Below are 24080 nucleotides of genomic sequence, written 5' to 3' on the forward strand. Positions count from 1 at the left end.
GCTTCCGAAACGCCCCACTCAAGATCAATCAATTCTTGAATGGCCTCCATAACAGGGAAAAAAGCAAAAAGCTCTGTGCAAAGAAATCAAAATGGGATCTTTGGCTCAGACGTGGATTCAGCCCCAGGGACTCCCAGCATCTTAAGTATCTGGGAAATCAGAGCCGGTAACTCATCTCTATGAAAGAACCACAACAGAGCCCTATATGGTTCAATCCTGGAGGAGTTTCCCCATCCTCCAGGGAGCAAGGATTGGCTTCATCATCTGTGCCATCCGTGTCCCTATCAGGAAGGCCAGTCGTCGATCTAGGTCTAATTTGACGCTTAAACGCAGCACCAGGTGTGCAGGAGGTCATCACCTGTAACACTGACCTGGGAAGATTGGTTGGGGCAGAGGACTGCACCTGAAGAAAGGACTGCAATCCTTGAAATAATTCCACCCAAGAAAAGGGCAAAAGGATCCATGCCAAAACAAGGAGGCACCTGTCCTGTGCCCTCTGAACAACCTTCCCCCGCTGACAAACCATTTAAGAGAGTTCCAAAGTCAGACACCCCCTTCTGACACGTCTTTACACAGGCCCGCATCAGGCTGAGTTTAGTAAAATAAGCCAAAGGCAATTCTCCCTGAGCTTCCAAGCAATCCTGGCTGAAGTTAGAGGGAACACCAGGCTGAGATGCCCAAATATGACTAGCAGCACAGAGGGTAGGGCACCTAGGTTTCTTAGCTATTGGTGCCATCAGTCTGTCAGTACAGTTAACAGGCGTCTGAAAGATGTGCAACCAGATGTATTTATGCTGCAAAAAAATGACATTCAAAATGTAGGCGCTCAGCCCTGTGCCTCGATGAGCGCCCTCTCAATGCCGCTCAGATTGTGCACATAGATAAGTGCACACCTCAATTAGATGGCCCTACCAACTGGACGCCCAAGCAGGCATCAGACTAAGCGTCCAAAAACTGGGCGTACAGCCAGATGCATTCGCATGAACAGACGATCCTGAAAAGGGCAGCCTAATGCGCAGGAAAATGCATAAAAACGCTGCCACGGCCTATCAAGTGGCATGATAAGCCTAAGAGTGGGGCCTAGCCCAAAAAAAGCTGCTCAACCCGCCAGGCTGCCCATTCCCTTAAACTCCCTTGGAGGCAAGAACAAATGTCGGATCAGCATACAGAGCACTGAGACTGAAGGAATGCCTACAAACAACCCTCCTTCTCTATTCTCTCTCTTTTTTTTTTTTTGCTTTACCTGAGCTCAGCCCATCCCAGCTGAGTACAGAGTCTGTCTCCGACTGCGGGGGAAAGGGCATAGACCGTCACTGCTGCGCTCAGCTTCCTGTACCCGCTTGCCTTTCAGCTGTCTTTAACAGCTAAATCCATGCTGGCTGACAACCAGCTACCGGACTAAGGCACTCATCTGAGAGAAATTCTAACATATATCACTTCAGGAATTCTCAAATGAGGGAGGGAGAGCTTGGGAGATCTTGGAAGAGCTTGGAGAAGAGATGGCTGAGGGGGGATATGATAGAGATGTTTAAAATTATGAGAGGTTTAGAACGGGTAGATGTGAATCGGTTATTTACTCTTTCGGATAATAGAAAGACTAGGGGGCACTCCATGAAGTTAGCATGGGGCACATTTAAAACTAATCGGAGAAGGTTCTTTTTTACTCAACGCACAATTAAACTCTGGAATTTGTTGCCAGAGGATGTGGTTAGTGCAGTTAGTGTAGCTGTGTTTAAAAAAGGATTGGTTAAGTTCTTGGAGGAGAAGTCCATTACCTGCTATTAAGTTCATTTAGAGAATAGCCACTGCCATTAGCAATGGTAACATGGAATAGACATAGTTTTTGGGTACTTGCCAGGTTCTTATGGCTTGGATTGGCCACTGTTGGAAACAGGATGCTGGGCTTGATGGACCCTTGGTCTGACCCAGTATGGCATTTTCTTATGTTCTTATGGACTATATGGTATCACCACAGGAAAGCGGGGTAAATTAATTTTTCTTCATTTTCTCCTTCTGAAATCTTTAAACAATCCCCAGTAGGGAGATGCACGACCATCTACTGGAGATGGAGAATATTGGTGGACTGGGGTCACTGCAGGGGTACATATACTTTAATGTCAGCTTTGCTCCTTCTCTATCTGCTGCTAGAGGTGCATAACCCACTTGTTCTGGATCCACCCGTCTAAATGCTAAGAAACCCCCAGTTCGTTGGTGTCAAAAGAAACAAAAAGCTGAACTTTCTATGGGCTTCAATCCACTGTAAGCAGAAGATCAAGGTTCTCTTGCAGTCCAAACTGTATAGTGCTTGTTCACCTTCGTGGACATGTGGCCCAGGAAGAAATGTTGGAAGAATAACTAACTGACTCGTTAAGATGGAAGTGAGACACCACTTTAAACAAAAACTTAACATGGGTGTACAGAATCACCCTATCATGAAAAAAAAAAATCATGTATAAAAGGAGGACAAGTTTGGTGGCATGCTGACATGACCGCCATGAAATATATGACCTTTTAGGTCAGATACTTGGGGTCACAGGAGTGCAGTGGCTCAAAGGGACTTACATCAACTGGGACAAAACCATGCTTATTTCCCAAAATTCAGCTGGAGACCTGATGGGAAACTTCAAATGAAACAGGCTCCGCACAAACTGGACAACCAAAGGTTGTATAGAAATGGATTTACCTTCTACATACAGGTAATAAGTTCAAATTGCATTAAGGTGAACTCTTGATTTGGTCTTGAGACCAGACTCACAAAAATATAGAAGATACTAAAGCAGTTTTTGTGAGGAGCAGGAGAAAGGATCCAAGGCCTTCTGCTTACACTGCAGGATAAACTTCTATTTAAATCCATAGGATTTCCTAGTGAAATCCTTTCTTGAAGCTACAGAACTCAAGACACATCGTCATATAGATCAAGGAGTTGCAAGATCAACCTCTCAACGTCCTTGATGGACATTTAGGATTTTAGCTAGATAAGTCATTATCAAAATAAAATCTATCCAGATTAAAAAAAAAACAAAACAACAAAAACAAACATTTTGAGGCAGGCTTAAGTTACCTGGCTAATTTAGCTGATTTTTGATTGTACCCAGTTAAGTTATCCAACCTTATATGCCAGATAACTAAAGACTTAACTGGCTATATTGAAAAGTATACAGCTGGTGAAGTGGCACTGTATTTAAAAAAAAAAAAAGTGCACAGAGCCTGCGACCTGATAACCACTCCACGCCATCTCTCAATATTTCATAACTGACCCTTTCTGGCTGAGCATCCTCCAACCACGCCACGCCATCTCTCAATATTTCATAACTGACCCTTCCTGGCTGAGCATCCTCCAACCACCAAAAACCCTTCCAAATTGTTAAAAAAAAAAAAGTGCGGGTTGGCTTCCTCCTTCCCTTGTTTTTTAAATTTATTCGTAAGGCTTCCTCCTGTCCCTCTCACTACCCATCCACAATCTCTTAGTGCACCAGACACCATTACCTCCTGCCCCTGGTTGTTTAAAACCCCAGCCGGGGGCAAGATATTCTCTTACTTGCTCTTGGCACTTCTAGCTATCTGCTCGCCTGCAAACTGAATATGTCCCAATATCTCATCCCATCCCAGTTTTTTCCCCTTTTTTTCCTTCAACATTTCTGGGAAATGTACATGTTACACCTGACCCTTTTTTCATGATTATAGGACTGCATATTGAGATTTCTTTCCTCTGTGTGTATGAATAGCCATCACTTTCGCTACTGCAACCTTTTTTTTTAAACATTAAATCTGACAAGAACACAAACCACTAAGTGGCTAAGCTTAGCAGAAGATCAAAGTAAATCCAATATTCTTGAATTAGGGGTTTTAATTCAGAGCTCAAAATGACATTTATGAAAACTTTGAAACATTTTGTTGTAGAAATATTTGTGTGATTACTTCTGTCTTTATTGCACTGGAACAGTTTCTTCATGTATACTGGTCAGTAACCAGTTTAAAAAAAAAAAGAATAATTCTTTAGTATAAATAAAAAAATGTTATTGGATGTTCTATAATATTGTTTCATTAGTGTTCATTTGTTGGTATTTGACATTTGTGTGTGTGTGTGTGTGTGTGTATATATATATATATATATATATATATATATATATATATATATATATATATATATATATATATATATATTTATTTATTTATTTTTTAAGTTGTATAAAATCATGATTTGCTCAGTCACACATCACCAAATTCAACCTGAATCTCTCTTGGTTGTGTAAATCTGATCTAATTACCCAAAGTTTATAACAAACCAGATGAATCAGTCAATAAATCAAACATGTTTACAAGTCTGTCATTATTTCTGGTAATTCTCCATTAACCAATAAACGCAGATTACCTTAACCTTCACCTCTAGTACTGACTCCTACATTACAATTTAGCTGCAAACTCCATCTTCAAGCTGCATAATACTGACCCTCCAATACAGGGAAATAACAGGATAACTTTTGCTAACAGAGTTAGTATTTTGTTTAAAGGCGAAAGAATCTTTTTTGATTGCCTTCTTGCCTTCTCTCCTCAAAGGAAGAAACTAGCTTTTCAGAAAAGCCTAGTCCAAAGTTTTCTCCTAGTTTGTTACCAAGAAAACATACTGAGACCCAAGATAGTGCTTATTCAGGGAGAAGTCTCTCCTGCTACAGAATAATGTACTTTCTACCATTTATACTCAATATATACTTTTAGAACAACAGATCTATGTGTTTTTGTCTCTCTCCTCTCATCATGCCTTGAGAAGAAGTTAAGCCTTGGAAATACATGTCAGCATACTGTGTGGGGCCTCAGGATGGATCCTTTGCTCATAATGAACTACAGAGGCAATGCTGGAAGAGGAAAGATTCTATTCAGCTGCACCAATTTTTTTCAGAATATTTTATACATTTTTTTGTAACAATTTACACAAGGATAACGTTAAAACTGATCCTTTTAAAACAAAATGGATTGATTTTGTATGTTGTGGAAGATAACAGCTGCAAAAGTACATCTCTCTCAAGTGGCTGCTTTTTAGTTATGTTTTACTATGGTGCAGGTCTGCTGCCCATTTGAACTCAAAAGAATACAAGCAAGAGATACAGATATATTAATGCATTCATACGGTCTTTGACAACATTATTAAACAAAATGATTCAATTCAGGTCAGATTAATTAGAAAATGACATTCAATATAAAGTGCTAAAAAACATGCAATTTAATTGCACTATTAGACAACTCTGTTAGAATTCACAGAAGATCATAGCCTTTCAGAAGGTATTTTCTTTAAAACTTTGGGCTAAATGTTTAATTAATAGCTGGAAAAACTGATGATTCATACACAAAATTTTGATTTTGGGGGGAAAAAACCCAGAAGCAGTATGAAGACCACTCTTGCCCCATTTGCCTTTTTAATATTCTGAACCTAGAACGGAAGTATTTAGAATACATTTGCCAGTTATTGCACTATTATGAACACTCTCCTAGTGCTTTTCATTTAATAAAAAGTCACTTCTTTCACAGTTTATTTCAGAGGGTGAAAAGTACCTGAACTAGATGCAGTTCTTCTTGCTCTTAAAATTGGGTAGCTGCCAACCTCTAAGGACTTAGTTAAATCAAGATCATGCAGGATCAAGAGGTACCCTGAGGAGGTTGATATCAGCATTTTTGAGCAGTCCGGTGTTAACCTCATCCGCATTAGAAAGCGTGTATGAAAGAATTTTTTGTGTGGACACCCATCTTCAGTACACCTGTTCAAAAGACAATAGGACCAACATTAAAAGTTTTCAGTGATCTGGTATCAGGTGCCTTGTATGAAGGTGCCAGATCAGTCAAAACAAAGGAAAGTTAAAGATTCTGACTGATGATACAGTCCTAGTTTATACATAAATGCATTTATCTGTTGGACATTGTTATCTTGATTTAATTTTTCTGCAACACCGGAGAACTTATAACTAGGGACCTCCAACTCTGGAACAATATGATTATTTTTGCCTGGCACTATTTCCTGAGCCTGTGAATTTATCTTTTATGTAGTGTCTTGTAGGAGAACTTTATACATCTTGACCCAAAAAGTATTCCCTGTCCTTTTTACAAAAGTCAATGGCTGAGCAAAAACGTAAGTCAGCCAAGAGCTGGAATTTCACATACCGGTTGGTGTCCCAAATGATCACATTTCCATCAAATCCAGATGTCACCAGTAGCCTTGTGTTTGTATCATATTCGATATTCTTCACCCAGCTGGTGTGACCATGCAATGTACACACTTTTGTGTTCAGCTTTCTCAGATCCCAAAGCGCAATTGTAGTGTCATCAGAGCAAGTTGCAAATAGTCTATTGTCAAGAAACCTGCAAACACAGTTAAAGTAAAATTTCATTATACAAGAATTAATTAGGAAAAATACAGTTCAAAGTAGAAGATACGTATTTGATACAAGATGGAGGGAGTTTTTAAAAAATGTATGTTTAGTTGCTGGAGATTCTCTAAATACAGCTATGTTTGTACTGATAACAGCTGTAATTAAAATAAACCTTTAAAATGGAACTGGCAGGTTGAAAACGATTAGTTTTCAACTATTATCAGTTTAAAGCTATCAAAATTGTAGTTTAAATATACAGACAAATAAAAAATGTGAATAATAAAATTCTTAGGCCGGTCTTCACAGTACTTTAAAATAAGCATGAGATGTTATTGGAAGGGCCCCCAAGAAGTTCATGGATCCCCCTGCATAAGTGCAATACCCTTGAAAAGTTAAAGGCCACTAACCCGTTTCACTTATTTCCTCTTTTCTCAAAATTGTACTGTTTGGAAATTATGTAATCATCACAGCTTAATCAGAGTTTTCCAGAAGACTCAATTTTTCCTCTCTGTATATGGCTTATAACTGGTCAGATCAGAGTACTAGAAGATAACACTGGTACCATTTTTACAGCATTCAGTAGACACTGGGAATGTATTCTTCAATGGAAAATTCTGCCAGGAAAAATTCCAAAGAGTTTCCTATTTACACTGTGTTCAGACTAGAAAGCCCTTGCTACTTTAGTAATGCACAGTCTTGAACACACAAGTTGCCAACTTCTTATAAACCTAATTATATTACGATTAAGAATAAATTCACAGTCGTTTGCAGTGAATTTCATGTCTAAGTCACATAGTAAAAATTGTAGCCTTCCTTTGAAGTACTTTTAATGAAAAAGGCAATATAAATTTATATATCACACATTAAAGACATCAAAAAATAAGTGATACACAAATTACATAAACTCGTATTATAATTAACAGTATCAAAATACTTTAATACATATTCATACCTCAATATCCACCATCAACAAATCTTAATATCTTCTATCATAAAATCACACCATTCGTATCATTCACAACCATGTAAAGCCACAAGCACACATAAAATCATAAATATTTAATTCCTCCCAACCATCTCTGCAGCACTCCATCAACCAGACAGAAGCCACTCCTCAGTAAAAGGCATATGACAGCCTGCTTGGAGTTTGCCAAAAGCTATTTAAATAACTCTCAGAGCATGAGAAATAAGATTCTCTGGTCTAATGAAAACAAGATTAAATGCCAAGCATCATCTAGAGCAGAGGTTCTCAACCAGTGTGTTGCCACACTTCCCGGTCCCCCGCGGACCCAGCTGCTCCCCCTACCCGAGCAAAATAGGTCCTTTAAGCTGATAGCCCGGTCGGAACACGGCAGGACAGCTGGAGTCAGCAGCACCGGCATGCTCTCTTCTTCCTGCCCCCCCCCTCCCCCCACGGCCTAGAAGAGGAAGTGGTGAGCAGCGGGTGCGTGTGCGGGAAGAAGAGACCATGATAGTGTGGGCAGCGTTGGCCCGAAGAAGAGAAGAGAGGCGCGGCTCGGAAAAAAACAAAGAACAACGTCAACCCCCGCGGCCGATGGGACTCCTTTCTCCTCGAGGGCTGAAAGTGAAGGAGATTGGTGCTGCCTTTAGGGTTGGAAGTGGAAGAGGCTGCTGCTGTCGCTAGTTCGAGGCAGGGGGGGGGGGGATGAGTGAGTGAATGAGCAAGCATATGTGTTTGAGGTGCTGTGTGTGTGTGAGAGTGAGACAGCATGCATGTGAATGACTGAGGCCTGTATATATGAAAGAGTATGTGTGTGAGAGCGAGCATGAATGGAAGTGTGACTGAGAACCTGTGGGGTACATTTTAAAAGAGAGTGCGCGTGCGAACAAAAGTACGCTGGATTTTTATAAGATACGCGCATAGCCGCGCGTATCTTATAAAATCGGGGTCGGCGCACGCAAGGGGGTGCATATTTGTGCAACTTGCGAGCGCCGAGCCCTGCGCGCGCTGCCCGTTCCCTCCGAGGCCGCTCCAATATCGGAGCGGCCTTGGAGGGATCTTTCCTTCCCCCCCCCCCCCCGCACCTTCCCCTCCCTAACCCACCTCCCCGGCCCTATCTAGACCCCCCCCCACACCTTTATCTTAAAAGTTACTACTGCCTCCGGGCAGTAGTAACTTTTAAGTAACTTGCGCATACTGGCGCGGCAGGCCCCGACACAGGCCGCTGTGTTGGGGCACTCGGCCATACGCCCCCCGAACATGCCCCCCGCTTCAAAACCACACCCCCGACCGCCCCTTACGCACGCCGCCGAGCCTATGCAAAATAGGCTCTGAGGGAGCATGTGAGTATGTGACTGAGAGCCTGTGTGTAAACGAGAGAAAGAGAGAGCGAATGAGAGTGCGCGAGAAAAAAAGACAGCATGAATGTGTGCGATTGAAAGCCTGTATATGTAAGCATGAAAAGGCAGACACAGCATGTGTGTAAATGTGTAATTAAGAGCCTATATAAGTGAGAGAGAAAAAGCATGTGTATATTCGAGCGATTGAGAGCTACTGTGAGAGAGAGGAGAAAGTTACAAGCAAACCATCCCTCCTCCTCCTAATTCAAAACAATCTCAGGACACCTGGATATCAAACGTTCCAAGATATGCAGAGTAAAACAATTTTTATCATTATTTTTCATTACTGGGTCTTTTGTGTCTGCTATTTTGAAATATTTTATTGGTATCTATAAATTTTTTATATATTTTTAATTATTGGATTTTCCATTCATCAGCTGTTTTGAAATAATCTGTTCTTTTTGTTAGTATGGTTTTACTGCTACTGATTTTATATTTCTTGATTTGTTTTTATAAGGACTGGTGATGTTTCTCTTTTTCCTTTGTTACACTGCACACAGAGACCCTGGCTTGTTTCAGTTTCCAATTCAGTTTTTGTCTGCATGCTTCTTGTTATGCATTTTGGTCTCTTTATTCTTTGTTAGGTGAGGGTCAGCACATGTGATTCAGGTGAGGTTTCTGCTGGCATGTAGTTTCTGTGTAGGGCTCTATAGCAGCCTAACTTGGTCCGTTTTCCTAATAGGAAATGTATTGTCTGAAGGCCTGTGTAATATTTTCAGTGTTGCCTTTTCTTAAGTAAGGTGTTTACTGTTTTATAACTGGAAATTGGTGCTGTTTTGGTGTGGGATGTTTACTATTTATGCAATATATGTATCTTTCCCTTGTGTCATTCTTAACAATATAAATAATACTGGGCCTTTTTTTTTTTTATTTCCGCCGTGAATTGTGATGAGCTGTGTGTCACATATGTGAGCGTGGTCTGTCAGGTGTGTCATGATGGGAAAAAGGTTGAGAACTACTGATCTAGAGGAAACCATGCACTGTTCATTACCTAGCAAATACCATCCCTCTGGTGAAGCATGGTGGTGGCAGTTCCATGCTGTGGGAATATTTTTCAGCTTCAGGAACTGGGAGACTAGTCAGGATCAAAGACAATATAAATGGAGCAAAGTACAGAGAGATCCTTGATGAAAACCTGCTCCAGAACTCTCTGGATCTCAGAATAGGGCGATGATTCACCTTCCAAAAGGTCAACGACCCTAAGCACACAGCTAGTGGCTTCGGGACAAGTCTATGAATGACCTTGAGTGGCCCAGCCAAAATCTGGACTTGAACTCGGTTGATTGTCTCTGGAGAGACCTGAAAACAGTGGTCAATCAACGTTCCCCATTCAACCTGTCAGAGCTTCAGAGGATCTGCAGAGAAAAATGGGAGAAAATCCCCAAATCCAGGTGTGCCAAGATTGTAAGGTCATACCCAAGAAGACATGAGGCTATAATCACTGCAAAAGGTGTCTCAACAAAGTACTGAGTAAAAGGGTCTGAATACTTATGTCATAACGCATTTTGATAAATGGCCTGGATAGTTGGGGCAGTTTTACACACACAGTAGGAGGTATGAAAAGCAAAGTTGACATCACTGAAGATTTTCTGTCATTTCAATTGATGAAAGGTACAAGAGTTGATTTGTGCAATGCATTCTCTACCTAGAAGCTAGCATTAAGGCCCTAACGTGAAATGATAAATGACCCTGTAAGTTTGTATCTGAGTTAATAGAATATTAAATATCTTGCCCAAGGTCACAAAGAGCATCATTGGGGAGACATGGGATTTGAGCTGGGGCTTCTTAAATAAATGCCCTGTGTGTGAAAAAAGCACAGGACTGCTTCTACGGCCACGTCCTAAAGGAAATGAAAAAAGCGTGCATGGGGGTAACTTGCTGGTGCAGCAGTTACAATCCTTAGCAGAAGGAATGGAGATTACGGACCTTTACCAATAAGACTTGATTCTTTTAATGCAACTGCAATATTGCTCCCCACTTCAACAGCAGAGGAAACGGGAAATTGGTTACAGACAAAAAGAGGGCCCTGACTTCTACAGTCTGGAGTACTGATATGCAGACATATGGTAAAAAGCTTTTCTGACATCATTTCTATGTTTCTATAATTTGAATCAAGGCTTCTTAACTCATAATTTCAATCATGATTATATCAACCTGATTTAAAATAGTTAACACATATATACAATGCTCAGATTTTAAAGGCAATCTATTTTTAGCTTTATGTTGCACAATATGCCCACAGTCAATACATACGTTTAGGACTTCTTATTCCATATATATATGAAATAGATGCAATTATGACAACTTTTAGCTGACGGGGGCCATTTTTTGCATGCGTGCATATTTCTGCACAGTTTAAACCTCACTGTGATCGAATCACCAACATCTATATACCCAGAAAAGAAAAATCCTATCAGTTAATTAAAAGTGATTAACAAGTCTTTTCTTGGACTGTTTCAATTTTCCCTTCATAAAAAACAATTAAATGACCGAGGAAAAAAGTCCACCAGCATATTTCTTTCATTAGTTTACAATTCCCTGAGGCATTTTCAATTTTTTTTTAAAAAGTATTAAAAATAAAATATAAAAATTATTTCAATAAACAAAGCATAGAAAACTTTGTAACAGTAACAAGGGAATATACAGACACAAGCAACCCCTGTAAATAAGAACAGAGGAAAAAAAGGGGGAAGAGGAAAATATAGGAGAATGTGAAGAAATTCAGGCAAATACACTGTCAGGCCGATTCAGTAAAAGTCGTGGGAGAACGGGCGAGCGCCTGCTCTCCTGTGCGTGCAATTCAGTATTTAAATGAGGGCCCGCGGTAAAAAGAGGTGCTAGGGACACTAGCGCGTCCCTAGCACCTCTTTTTTGACAGGAGCGGCGGCTGTCAGCGAGTTTGACAGCTGATGCTCAATTTTGCCGGCGTCTGTTCTCGAGCCCACTGACAGCCACGGGCTCAGAAACCGGATGCCGGCAAAATTGAGCATCCGGTTTTCAACCGCGAGCCGATTTAACTTTTTTTTTTTTAATTAGTTTTTACTTTTGGGACCTCCGACTTAATATCGCCATGATATTAAGTCGGAGGGTGTACAGAAAAGCAGTTTTTACTGCTATTCTGTGCACTTTCCCGGTGCCTGGAGAAATTAGCGCCTACCTTTGGGGAGGCGCTAATTTCTGAAAGTAAAATGTGCGGCTTGGTTGCACATTTTACTTAGTGAATTGCGCGGGAATAACTAATAGGGCCATCAACATGCAACAGTATAAGTGCCTAACTTTAATACACAAAGCAATCTATGGCACGAACTCGGAATGGCTGAATGCCTCTTTACGTATCCATGTCCCATCACGAAATTTGAGGTCCCTTGGGCAGGCCTTGTTGACCATTCCATCGCCCAAACTGGCCCACCTTAGTTCAGTAAGGGAAAGGTCTTTATCTCTAGCAGGGCCGAAAATGTGGAATTCCTTACCCACGGAGATTCGGACAGAGGAGGATATTAATAGCTTTAGGAGGCAGATAAAAACCTGGCTATTTGAACAGGCTTTTAGTCTAAATAGTTGATCCCGTTCATCATAGTAATACAGAGACACCAGGGGAAGATGGAGATGAGAGTTGGAGATGGAAGGAGGGGAGATGGGTGGGGGGGAGGAGGGTAGATGGAGGGGTAGAGGGAAGGGGGTATCCTGGTAAGATGTGGCAGTACTGCTACGATTTGAAAGAGACTAGTTTTAATGTACTGTTTAGTTAGTGAGCCTTTGGTTTTACTGTATTATAGCCTTGTATTATGTTTAAGGATATGTTTTTAGTATATATGTATTTGAATGTTGCTACTGCAATTTCAATCAATGTAAACCACCTTGAAATGAATTTGAAAGCCGGTATATAAGGTTGAATAAATAAATAAATAAATAAATTTGCATGTTATGGGCGCTATTAGTTTCGGGGGGTTGGACGCACATTTTCGATGTGCTATTACCCCTTACTGAATAAGGGGTAAAGCTAGTGCGTTGAAAATGCGCGCCCAAACATGGGTTAACAGTGCGCTCCACCGGAGCGCACTGTACTGTATCGGCTGTGAGTTAGTTCTGCTATAATAATTACAAGAGATCACTAGGTCCCTATAAGAACAGGAGAAGATGTTAACATCTTACGAGCATCAACAAAAGATTTCAATTGTTCCAGAGAAAAAAAAATAGAAAACTGAGCGATATTTTACAAAACATTTGCAAGGATAAAGCAAAATAAACAAAGTACCTAAAGATAAAGTGTCTTTCTGAGAGCCTAGAAGGCCTTTCTTCTTTGCTGTGTCAAACGTGAAAGATCAGGAAAAATTCTCAATTTTTGACCCAGAAAATCCAATTTAAATTCGGAAAATATGCAACCATTACTTTACTAATGTCAGCTTCAGAACAGAAGGAAACTAATAAGGTAGTTCTTTCCATAATTTCTGAGGAAGACAATTCCAAAAAGCCTGGTAATTCAGAGAAGAAACCACAGGAGCATTTTGATCAAACAATGTTAGACAGAGGAGAAGATGGAAGAAAAACCCTTATTCACAGAGGGGCTAGATGTAGATTTTCTACTAAATATTTCTTAAAGGTAATCAAGGGTAATTCACCCATAATCTTAGGAAAATTCAATATACGAAGATTATGGGAGTTTTTTGGTTTTTTTTAAGCAGAGTTACACCTTGCTCTCATAAAAAGGCAGTTTGAACCCCCTGGAATGTCCCCAAGTCGTTCTTAATCTGCGAAAATTTTTCTACGTGCTCCTGAACTTGCAATTCAAGCCTGGAAATCTGATGCTCACATTTTAAAGCAAGAGAATCCATTTTCTGCACAGAAGCACAAAGAAACTGGCCAAACTTGGCCATCATGTGCCATAGGGAAGCCAAGATTACTTCTGCTGGTTTATTAAAGAGTTAGGGAAACTCACAGACAAGAAACTTCTCCCCAGAGGACACAGCGGCCATGGAGGGAATGCCATTCAGCAAGACTTCCTGCCTAGGAATAGCTGTCTCTGATTCAACGTGAGTCGCTCCCAACTGCTGTATAGATTGAATGGGCAGCGATACCTCCTCAGCCCCCTCCCGCATTGGCAACAGAAACATCGTTCTCCTGTGACAATGCAGCTTTCGGGAAGGAAGCGCGTCCGTCTGACAGCAAAGACTCTTGTGGCCTGGGGCTGAGAGACCCCCTCCTCGCCTGACTGGGCCAACGCTCCTCCATCGAAGCCAGCAACAGAGAACTGGCCACCAGACGAAGCAAAAGTCGAGGATGCAAAAGATGTTATAGATTGCTGACCCGGAAGGTGCACGAGTTAGGAGGGGGAAAACTCTGACCTTCCCTTTTCTTTTAGGAGCCATTTAGAGAGGAAATAAATGTAATCAGCGAACAGCAAAAATCAGCATCCTCAACTCACAGCCATTTTTTATTTAACATTTTTATATACCGAAATTCATGTAGCAAGGTTACATATCACTTCGGTTTACATTAGAACATTAACAAGCATGTAAGAATGCAAATACTTTGAACAGGGGAGATAAACTTGGATCAGAAACGGAACTGGGAAATAACGTACAATGAATAGATAAAGGTAATGGGATTCTTTAGAGGAGCTAAAACTGAACCTGGCTAAGGATCTAGATGCGTACTGGCATAATTAAAGTCACTGTAAATGGAACCCATAATTGGCGTAGTTGGCTGCAGCGTTAGAAAGCTAAACTGAAATATAATCTGATGGACTCTGGAAGAATAGCTTGTAGGAAAGAAAGGTGAGGTAAAGGGGGATTATTAGTCTAAATTAAAGCAAGAGTCTTTTTTCCTCCCCGCAGCATTTTCAGTTTTTATGTATCATAGAAGTGTGAAAAAGGTGGCTATCAATGTGATTTACAGATTTTCTCTCCCTTTTTTTGTGGTTGTAAAGGCAAAAACTAACAGAACTCAAGAAAGCATAGGATAATCACAGAGGAGCCCTAGTTGTGAAGGGAAAGCCAAAGATCAACCAAGGATTATGACATTGCAGCAGGAAAGAAATTGGGAAGGATTACAGTCCTTATCTGCTATTTTCTATTAGCTGTGCTTACACCATGTGCCACACCCATGCATGCTCCTCAGATTTAAAAAGAAGAAGAAACTCGCACCAAATGTCCAGCAGAAATCCAGATCTCTAATTGCCAAGGTCCTTTAATCCAAAAGAACTCAGTTAAAGGGTCCTGAGTGATTACTGTAACCTTTCCCATAATGATGCCCCAAACAAACCTGGATGGAAACCAGCTGTGCAAGGCAAAATTAACTGCAATTAATAGCTGAGGTGACTTGGCCCTTATATTGAAAAATTCTCAGCATATGACACTATTCCATGCAGTCCCCTATGCTTTATTCCTGGCCACCTTCGGATACATCTTATTAAGGGTTTCTCCCACTCTGTGCCTAGGATCAGACTCTTTCCAATAGGGGAGGCCTTCTGGGGGACTGTGCTGCTGCCAACTAGAGAATTAAGTTATCCTGAATGTAACTTACTCATTTAAGACTAGGAGTTTTTGGCCAGCCAGCAGTGGTGGGAAAATCCAAGAGATGGATTTTTCATTTGCTCACAGCCAACTTGCTAGGTGCATTGACCAGCGACAGATGAGTGTCCAGCTTTCAGCATCTGCATTTCTAGGATTATCTGGGGATGGAATGTATTTCTTCCTGCTCCTTTGAGCTACCAGTTCAATTGGAATCAGGGATGGGATCTTCCATGAGCCCTGATGTAGTGTTATGCAGGCATTTTTTCTCTATTTTATATCCCTCCCAACTCATTTAGCCCAGTTAGTAGTCCTCTCCTCAGCTGGGGACCATTCACCAGGGCTCCTTCCATAAACCTGCAATTATGACACTAAATATATTTTATTTATTCTGTTTTTCTATTCCACCTCTTGATAAAAATTATGCTCAAAACAGATAATAAATGAATTTAAAATTACAACATATAGAAAGTAAAAAAAAATTATATATATATAAATCTAAAGCACTGTACAAAAAAGTTAAGAACATGCTCTGATCAATTACAGGAACATAATCATATATACATGATTAAGTGTCACCACTTAGCAATGACAAACTACCTCCTCACCCCAGAGGTGTGAACACGGCCTCCACAGCATCTCCAGCCAGACCAGGGAACAGACCACTTTTTACCTGGGAATTGAATCCATGCTCTCTGCATGGCTATGAGCAGTGCTGCTGAGTCACAAGACCAGTTCCAGAAATATTTGTTTCTGTCTATATACATACCAGGCTCTTCTCGTATTTAATCAGGGACAAAAAGAATTTAATAGCAACATCCAAGCTTCCTCAGTGGTACTGTGTTCAGAGAGGAATGCAGGTGTGCCCTGGGTGAACTTAAATAATGGTAGCATCATTAGGGATGACTTATTCCTTTTTTTATTTTGTATTTAACTTTATTTGAAATACACTCATCAGATACAAATACAACACATGTTTAACAGTCAGCCAGGTTCCCTAGGACAACATTGTATTTCAAAGTTTTTCTTGAATATCCCCTCCTCTTCCCAAAACCCCCCCCCCCCCCCCCCCCCCCACAGTAATACATGATAAGAACAAACTGGAGTGAATAAAGAAAATCTAATAAAGCAAGAGCATAGAGTCTGCGGTAATCATAGAAACATAGAAATGACGGCAGAAGAAGACCAAACGGCCCATCTAGTCTGCCCAGCAAGCTACGCACTTTATCCATTTTTTTCCCCTTTTTCTCTCTCCCACCTGTTACTATTGGCTTCCAGTACCCTCCAGCCCTAATTCCCCTCCACCAATTTAGAGAGCAGCGCCGTATCTGCATTCAAGTGAACGTCCAGCTCAATTAGGGGTAGCAACCGCTGTAACAAGCAGGCCACACCCTTGCCCCATACTCTTACCCACCCCTGTTTTTATTTTTTTTGTTTGTTTTATTTTTTTTGGAGATAGCAGCCCTCCATCCTTCCGCTCCGTGAAGGTGGAACACTAGTTACTGGCCACTGGCATCCCGCTCCATGAATGCCTCTGTGGCTACTGCCGCTCCGTGCAGTGTTTTGCTGCCTCCACTTTATTCACGCCCTCTAGACTTGATGGATCCACAGTGTTTATCCCACGCCCCTTTGAAGTCGTTCACAGTTTTAGACTTCACCACTTCCTCCGGAAGGGCATTCAAGCAAATCAAGCAAATGCGAGGCAGGAAAATACAGGGCCATTTCATACACATCCCCTAATCCCTCACTTAAGAACAATATGTCTGTCTCCACTCATCAAAAGGTTTCCAAATGGTCTCCGGTAAGCCGCTATTTTTTCCATAGCTTGTATGCCTCGGAGCCTTTTGACTACTGCTGCAATAGGAGGCACAGCTGGTTGTCTCCACCAACGGGCGACTACCAAATGGGCTGCTACGGCTAAATAGCGCAATAACCTCACATTAAGTACCTGCTGCTCCTCTTCCCAAAGGCCTAACAACCATGAGGTTGGCCGAAGGACAAGTTCCTTTCCCAGCATGTCCTTGGTCAGCTGTTGCATGCCCGCGCAGAACTGCTGGAGAACCGGACAAGTCCACCATATATGTAAAAAAGTACCCTCATCCTGATCACAGCGCCAACACTTATTAGCTAGGTGAGGATACCTTTTTGCTAAACAGCAGGACTTAAATACCAATGGTAGAGCAGTTTATACTCATTCTCCACCATAGATGTAGACATGGAGTGCCTCCCCATGCCTTGAAAGCAAGAGTCCCATCTTTCTTTATCCCAAACTCCCCCCAAATCACTTCCCAGGCTCTCATATGGGAAGCTTGATAAATTGCAGTGTCTTCCAGTAATTTATAAAGTTTGGACATCAACTTGGGGGTTTCCTTGGTGCTACACAAAACCCTTCCATTAATGAGACCCCCTTCTTGAGATCTCTAGATACGTCGATATGACTAAGGAAATGGCGTATCTGTGCATACACCAAAAAATCTACCGCAGCTAGATGATATTCTCCCTGCCATGATAGAAAAGATTTAACCCCTCCTGCTTCCCAGAACTGCTGGACCCGATACAACCCCTTGGCCTCCCATTTCTGAAAAGTTTGGGATGTAGCTCCAGCTGGAAAATCCGACATAGAAGTAAGCCGCGCTGGAAAGAAATAGCTGTTCTTCCCAGTCATGCTTGTTCGCCATTTATACCACACTGCCAGTGTACATTGCATAGAGGGCAGTAGAGAGGAATCCTTAAGATTAGGCTTCTGCCTGGCCCAAAACAAGTGCTCCAAAGAGTCTCTACCCAACCATGACTGTTCAATTAACATCCATTGTTTCCTGCAGCTTAACATGTGGCATTCCACTACTGCTTGCACTTGAGCTGCCACATAATATTTCGTAAAATGTGGGACACCCAATCCTCCTTTAAATGTAGGGCAATACATAACCGCCCGTGCTACTCTGGGGGGGGTCTCCGTTTCCAAATATGGGAAAAGATTTTCCGCTGCATGTCCCGGAACCATCCCTCAGACAATAGACAGCGCAACACCTGAAATAAATAACTAAGCCTGGGAAAGATATTCATCTTTATAACTGCGATCCGCCCCAACCATGATAAACTGTATCTATCCCATCGTAGCATATCCTTTTGAAGTTTTCCAAGCAGAGGCTCATAATTCGCTTTAAAAAGGTCATGATGATTTTCCACTAAATTAACCCCCAGATAACGTATGGGTCCTTTTGTCCACCTATAAGGAAACATTTGTTCCAGCTGAGATCGTTGTTCCAATGTAAGACCAATAGGGAGAATTTCAGATTTATCCATATTAATCCGGAATCCAGAAACTGCCCCAAACCGCTCTATTATTTCCGTAATAATTCTTACCGATACAGCTGGATCCGTAACTGTAAAAATGATATAGTCAGCATAGAGTGAGATTTTATATTGGGCCAGTCCTATCTGAATCCCCCGGATACCCTGGGTCGTACGCACCAATTCCGCTAGTGGTTCCACACTCAATGCAAAAAGCAAAGGGGAAAGGGGACATCCCTGCCTGGTGCCCTGATGGATAGAAAACATCGGTGTGTAGCCACCATTAATTTTTACACAAGCCCGTGGGTCCCTATATAACTCCTTTAACCAGGTTAAATAGTGCCCCCCAAGACCCATTTTTTCCATCACTGTGAATAAAAAGGGCCAATGCACCCTATCGAACGCTTTTTCTGCATCTATTGTCAGAAAGATAGACTGATGCATGCTATATATATAAGATCTAATATTTTGCGGACATTATTGGAGGTGGATCTACCGGGCATAAATCCTGCCTGATCATCCTTCACTAAGTCTAGGATGACCCCCCCGTAAGCGCATAGCCAGGATCTTAGCCAACAACTTAAGATCTATATTTATCAATGATATAGGGCGGTAAGACCCATAACTGCTCATCCATGCCCAGTTTCGGGAGAATGGTGATCCCAGCTGTATTGCCATTAGGCAACAGCTGCTGTCCCTCCCTTAAGGCGTTAAAGAGCTCCTGTAGAGGATGCGCTAGAACTCCCACAAAGGTTTTATAAAAGAGAGGAGTATAGCCATCGATCCCGGGGGCTTTCCCTAATTTTAAAGATTTAATCGCCGTTTGGACTTCAAATACCGTAATAGGAGACCCCAATATGTCCTGTGCCTGCGAAGATAAGGTTGGAAGGGATATGTCTCTTAGAAAATGTGAAATATCTTCCTCCGTGACCACATGATCTGTGGAATAAAGAGCCTCATAGAAGCTCAAAAACATTCTGAAATTTCTTGCACTTTCGTATGTATTTCCCCCTTAGTATCTTTGATAACATGAATATGAGATTGGATTCTCTGCCCCTTCAACTTATGGGCCAGCAGTCTGCTGGGTTTATCCCCCTGCTCGTAGTAGAGTTGCTTCACTAAATCTAATTGATAGGCTATACGATCAGCATCTAAATCTTTCAACTGTTGACGTACTTCATCTAGTTTTCTTAGTGTAATTGGCCGCTGATCTTGTTGATGCAACCTTTCAAGTTCTGCTATATGGGTTAATAAATTGATCCGCTCCCGTTTTGTGCCTTTTATGATAGGTTCCCAAACTAATAAGGTGGCCTCTCATCGTAGCTTTCAGACCTTCCCATACCGATACTGGAGACATCTCCTTATCACTATTGAAAAGTAAATATTCCTCTAATTGGGCTTGCAATTTGGAAATATATGCTTTATACTTAAGTAAGCTATCATTCAGCTTCCAATAATGCTTGCCCTGTTCCCCAGTCGGTATACTCACTTCCCACCATATTGGGGCGTGATCCGACCATGTGATAGTTTCTATCTCAGCTTTTAGTGTGTGATCACTCAGTGTTTTATCGATTAAAAAGTAATCGATCCTTGTGTAGGTATTACGTGGCCTTGAATAGAACGAATAACACCTGCTAGAGGGGTATTGTAAACGCCAAATATCAATCAGATGCCAATCTACCAAAAGCTTTTGCAGGGCCCTTCGGTCCCATTGAGTTGCTCCACCTTGTGTCCAACCCTACTTTAGGGGCCAGATTAAAATCCCCGCCCAGCACCAAATAGCCCCCCCCCCTATAATTTGCAGTTTCTGGTTAATCTCTGTTAATAGTGCCCCCTAATCATGGTTAGGACAATACACATTAACAGCATAAATTTACAATTGTGTATCTCTACCACTAGAATGAGGTATCTCCCTTTAGGTCCAATCAGTTTCCAGGACTTTTACTCCCAAATTATTAGCAAAGAAAATGCCCACCCCCCCATATCTGCAATCTGGAGTGCTGGCAGAATAGTACCTATGATGGTAGAGGCGTGGTTTAAACAGATGTTCATGCTTCCGCCTTAGATGAGTCTCTTGAACAAAGACCACTGATGCATGATACTGGTTTAGCTCATTACATAGCAATTGCCGCTTCATTGGGGAATTTAAACCCTTTACATTGAGGGACAAGAATCTAAGAGGTGTCATATTGTAGGAAGTACCCACACTTTACCAGCCCTTCCGATCACTCCATACCCCATGCAATAGAAATTAAACAGAAACACTATCATATAGTCCCCATTCTCTCCTCCACCCATCCCCCCCTCCCCTCTCAAACACTAAGTCTCCCTTCATAAGGCAGACCCCTATAGGAGGAAGTTACATTCCCTCCCCCCACTCCCCTTCAAAACCCAAACATCATGACTGCATCTCTCCGATCCCAGACTTAACAGAATAGTTCAGACTACCATACATCTAAGAACATTCTACTACTTAATGCTATAGCGGGCCTGACCTCTAAGTAGAGGTGTACCCGAACCATGCATCTACTATTAAACCAAACCCAGGATGTCCCCAGGCATCCTTCAGGTAGTGGCCACCGCCTGTCCACTTTCATTCTCAGGCATCCGCCCTCGTGCCTCGGGGTCAGAGGTTCTCTTGAATCGCCTGCCGCCTTTTCCCGTCCTCTGCCACTTCGCCGATTCCACTGCTGATCGCAGCGGTGTCGTCGGTGCTGCTGTATATTGAAACTCCAAGCCCGCCTCTTGAAGGAGAGATACCGCCTCCGGATTTCTTGCCCTCAATGTTGTCCCATTAATTGTAAAGGCTAACCCGCACGGGTAAAGCCACCGGTATCTGTGATGTGCTTTACGGAGAACCGCAGTTACCGGCTGAAAATCCCTACGCCGTTTCAGCGTTGCCGGTGCCAGATCGTTATATATGGACAGTGCGTGGCCTTCCCATTCAAAGGCATCCAGTTTGCGAGCAGCCTTCATTATTGCCTCTTTCACCAGAAAGCTATGTAGGCAGATAACAATGTCCCGGGGAACATTTCGTGAAGCTGCCCCCAACTCTCTGTGTGCCCGCTCCACAATAATATTATCAGGGGGTTCTCCGGAGTCCCCATTAATTGATTGCCCTGCTGCCACCAATAGCGCTCGGCAAATGCGTTGCACCACTTCGGCTGTGTTGTTGCAAGCTGGCTCTTCAGGGAGGCCTCGGATGCGTAAATGATTCCGACGTTTGCGGTTTTCAAGGTCCTCAAGCTTCAGCTCCGTGTCGTCTTGTAGCTGTCTCATATTTTCTAAGTCTGATGTCAAAGCTGAAAGCCGCTTCTCGTGATCCTCCAAGCGAGTTTCTCCCTCCTCGACCCGATGCCCCAACTCCTTAATATCACTGCGGAGATTATATATAGCATCACGAAACTCTTCTGAAAGAGTCTTAATATCTTTTTTCAGATCTTGAAACCAATGTTGTACGTCTTTCTTGCTGATAGTATCATTACTCTGGTCCGCTTCCTTTGTTTCCAGGCTAGGTTTAGTGCCTGCGCCATAAGGGCCTTCACCTCCCGCCGACTCGCTCAGGGCCGCAAATCGGGAGCCACTCGCATCAAACGAGAATTGTTGTAAGTCTACCGCTTTTTTCCTAGTAGACATGACCAGTGTAGTTTAAACAGCCGATGAAGGTAGATATTACTGGTTATCCCCGTCTGGAAGCGGTAAGATTGGCAGAATATTCTGTGAGGAGTGTAGGAGAAAGAATCTAAGCAACCATCTGCAAACGATGACGTCACTTCCTCCGACTTATTACATTTTATGGTTGCTGTTAGCCATATTGCCACTATACAAGATATACAGACATTCGATAACACTTCTATGGCCTGATCAATCAATTTTAAGAAATCCATATTCATTATGAAAGGCCAAGGTGGCAACTATATTCACAGAAATATCTATTTTATGAAAATCTCTTATTATTTTAAGGGTGAACTAACCTGATATTATTTACACAATCTTCATGAGCATCTGACAGAGTTTTGATGTGCTTTGAAGACACAGGGTCAAACAGCAGGACTTCAGTCTGTTCACATGCAACAGTCAGCACAGATCTGAAAGAAAAATGACAAACAGGGATTTATTTACGCGGTGGTTGCTTTTTTGTCCTGGTGTTTAATTGTGCAAATTGGGGTGCATATTAAAGATGTGTAGTAAATAGCATTCTCTCACTTTCACTCAGTTTTAGAACACATTCTAAAACAATGGTAGGCAATTCCATTGCTCGAGGAACACAAACTGGTCAGGTTTTCAGGATATCCACAAAGAATATGCATGAGATATTTGCATGTGCTGCCTCAATACTGTAAAAATATGTCTCATGCATATTGTGAATTGCCTGAAAACCAGACCAGAATTGCCTACCAGTAGTCTAAAGTGTACAACCTGGGATGATTTCTCTTCAAGTATAAGCAAAACTTACATTAACTTACATACTTAACTGTACTGAAACTGAATCTGGACTCAATTAATGGGGGGGGGGGGGGGGGGGGGGAGCTGGGGTGTCAATTTAAAGAGAAAGAGCCCAAATGGCCCTACCTGGAATGATTGATCTCGTGTTATATATTTTGTAGAAATCACCATTTTCTACTTTATTTTTAATAGCAATGCCCTGAATTGTTACCCTAAACATATGGTCTAAAAAGAAACAGGTATAGAAGTCAGACTATTTCTCCATCATGACACAGAAACGTGACTGCAGAAAAAGATCATATGGCAGGGGTAGCCAACTCCAGTCCTCGAGAACCACAAACAGTCCTGGTTTTCAGGACAGCCAGAATGAATATGCAGTGCATGCAAATGTCATGCATGTTCATAATGGATATCCTGAAAATCTGGCCTGTTTGTGGCTCTTGAGGATCGATGTTGGCCACTCCTCTCATATGGCCTAAGTCTGCCAATCCACCCAACTAATTCAATTTTATAATCCTTATCACTCCCTCTGAGATCCTCTGTGTTTGTCCCATGCTTTCTTGAATTCAGATACTGTTTTTGACTCCACCACCTCCACTGGGAGGCTGTTGAATGCATCCACCATGCTCTGCTAAAGAAAAGTTTCTTTAGATTACTCCTGAGTCCACTTCCTTTCATCCTCATCCCATGACCCCTTGCTCTAGAAAAAGCTCGCATCATGTGCATGGAAACCTTGGAGGTACAGTTGTGCACATAAAAGTTTACATATACCTGGTAGTATTTGTAAGATGTGCAGCATTTTAAGACACCTTAAGTAATCCAACAAAACACATGTATGTTATTTTTAAAGTTTCAAATTAAACTATTATGCATTACAGAATAGATCGTTAAACCATAGCAATAAAGAAAATAATAAAATGGTCCTGTTCAAAGGTTTGCATATTCTTAGTTCTTAATATCATATACTGCCACCTTTTGCATCAATGACAGCTTGCAGATTTTTGTGATAGTTGTGAATGAGGCCCTTTATTTTCTCATGTAGTTAAGCTGCCCACTCCTCTTGGCAAAAAGCCTCCAGATCCTGTAAATTCTTTGGTTGTCTAGAACTGCATTT

At 41.8% G+C, this 24080-nt stretch overlaps 1 protein-coding gene across 1 annotated transcript in view; it reads right to left on the bottom strand.

Annotated features, from left to right (window-relative positions):
* Nucleotides 1-24080, bottom strand: part of LOC115082592 (DDB1- and CUL4-associated factor 10-like) — a gene marked incomplete at its 5' end in the record, with an annotated part of 80422 nt that overhangs the window by 41184 nt on the left and 15158 nt on the right. Inside the window, 3 exon segments of the mRNA XM_029586809.1 lie at nt 5548-5750; nt 6151-6348; nt 22495-22608. Coding sequence (XP_029442669.1) covers nt 5548-5750; nt 6151-6348; nt 22495-22608 — 515 coding nt within the window.

Source organism: Rhinatrema bivittatum, unplaced genomic scaffold (assembly GCF_901001135.1).
Source record: "Rhinatrema bivittatum unplaced genomic scaffold, aRhiBiv1.1, whole genome shotgun sequence".
Taxonomy (NCBI): domain Eukaryota; kingdom Metazoa; phylum Chordata; class Amphibia; order Gymnophiona; family Rhinatrematidae; genus Rhinatrema; species Rhinatrema bivittatum.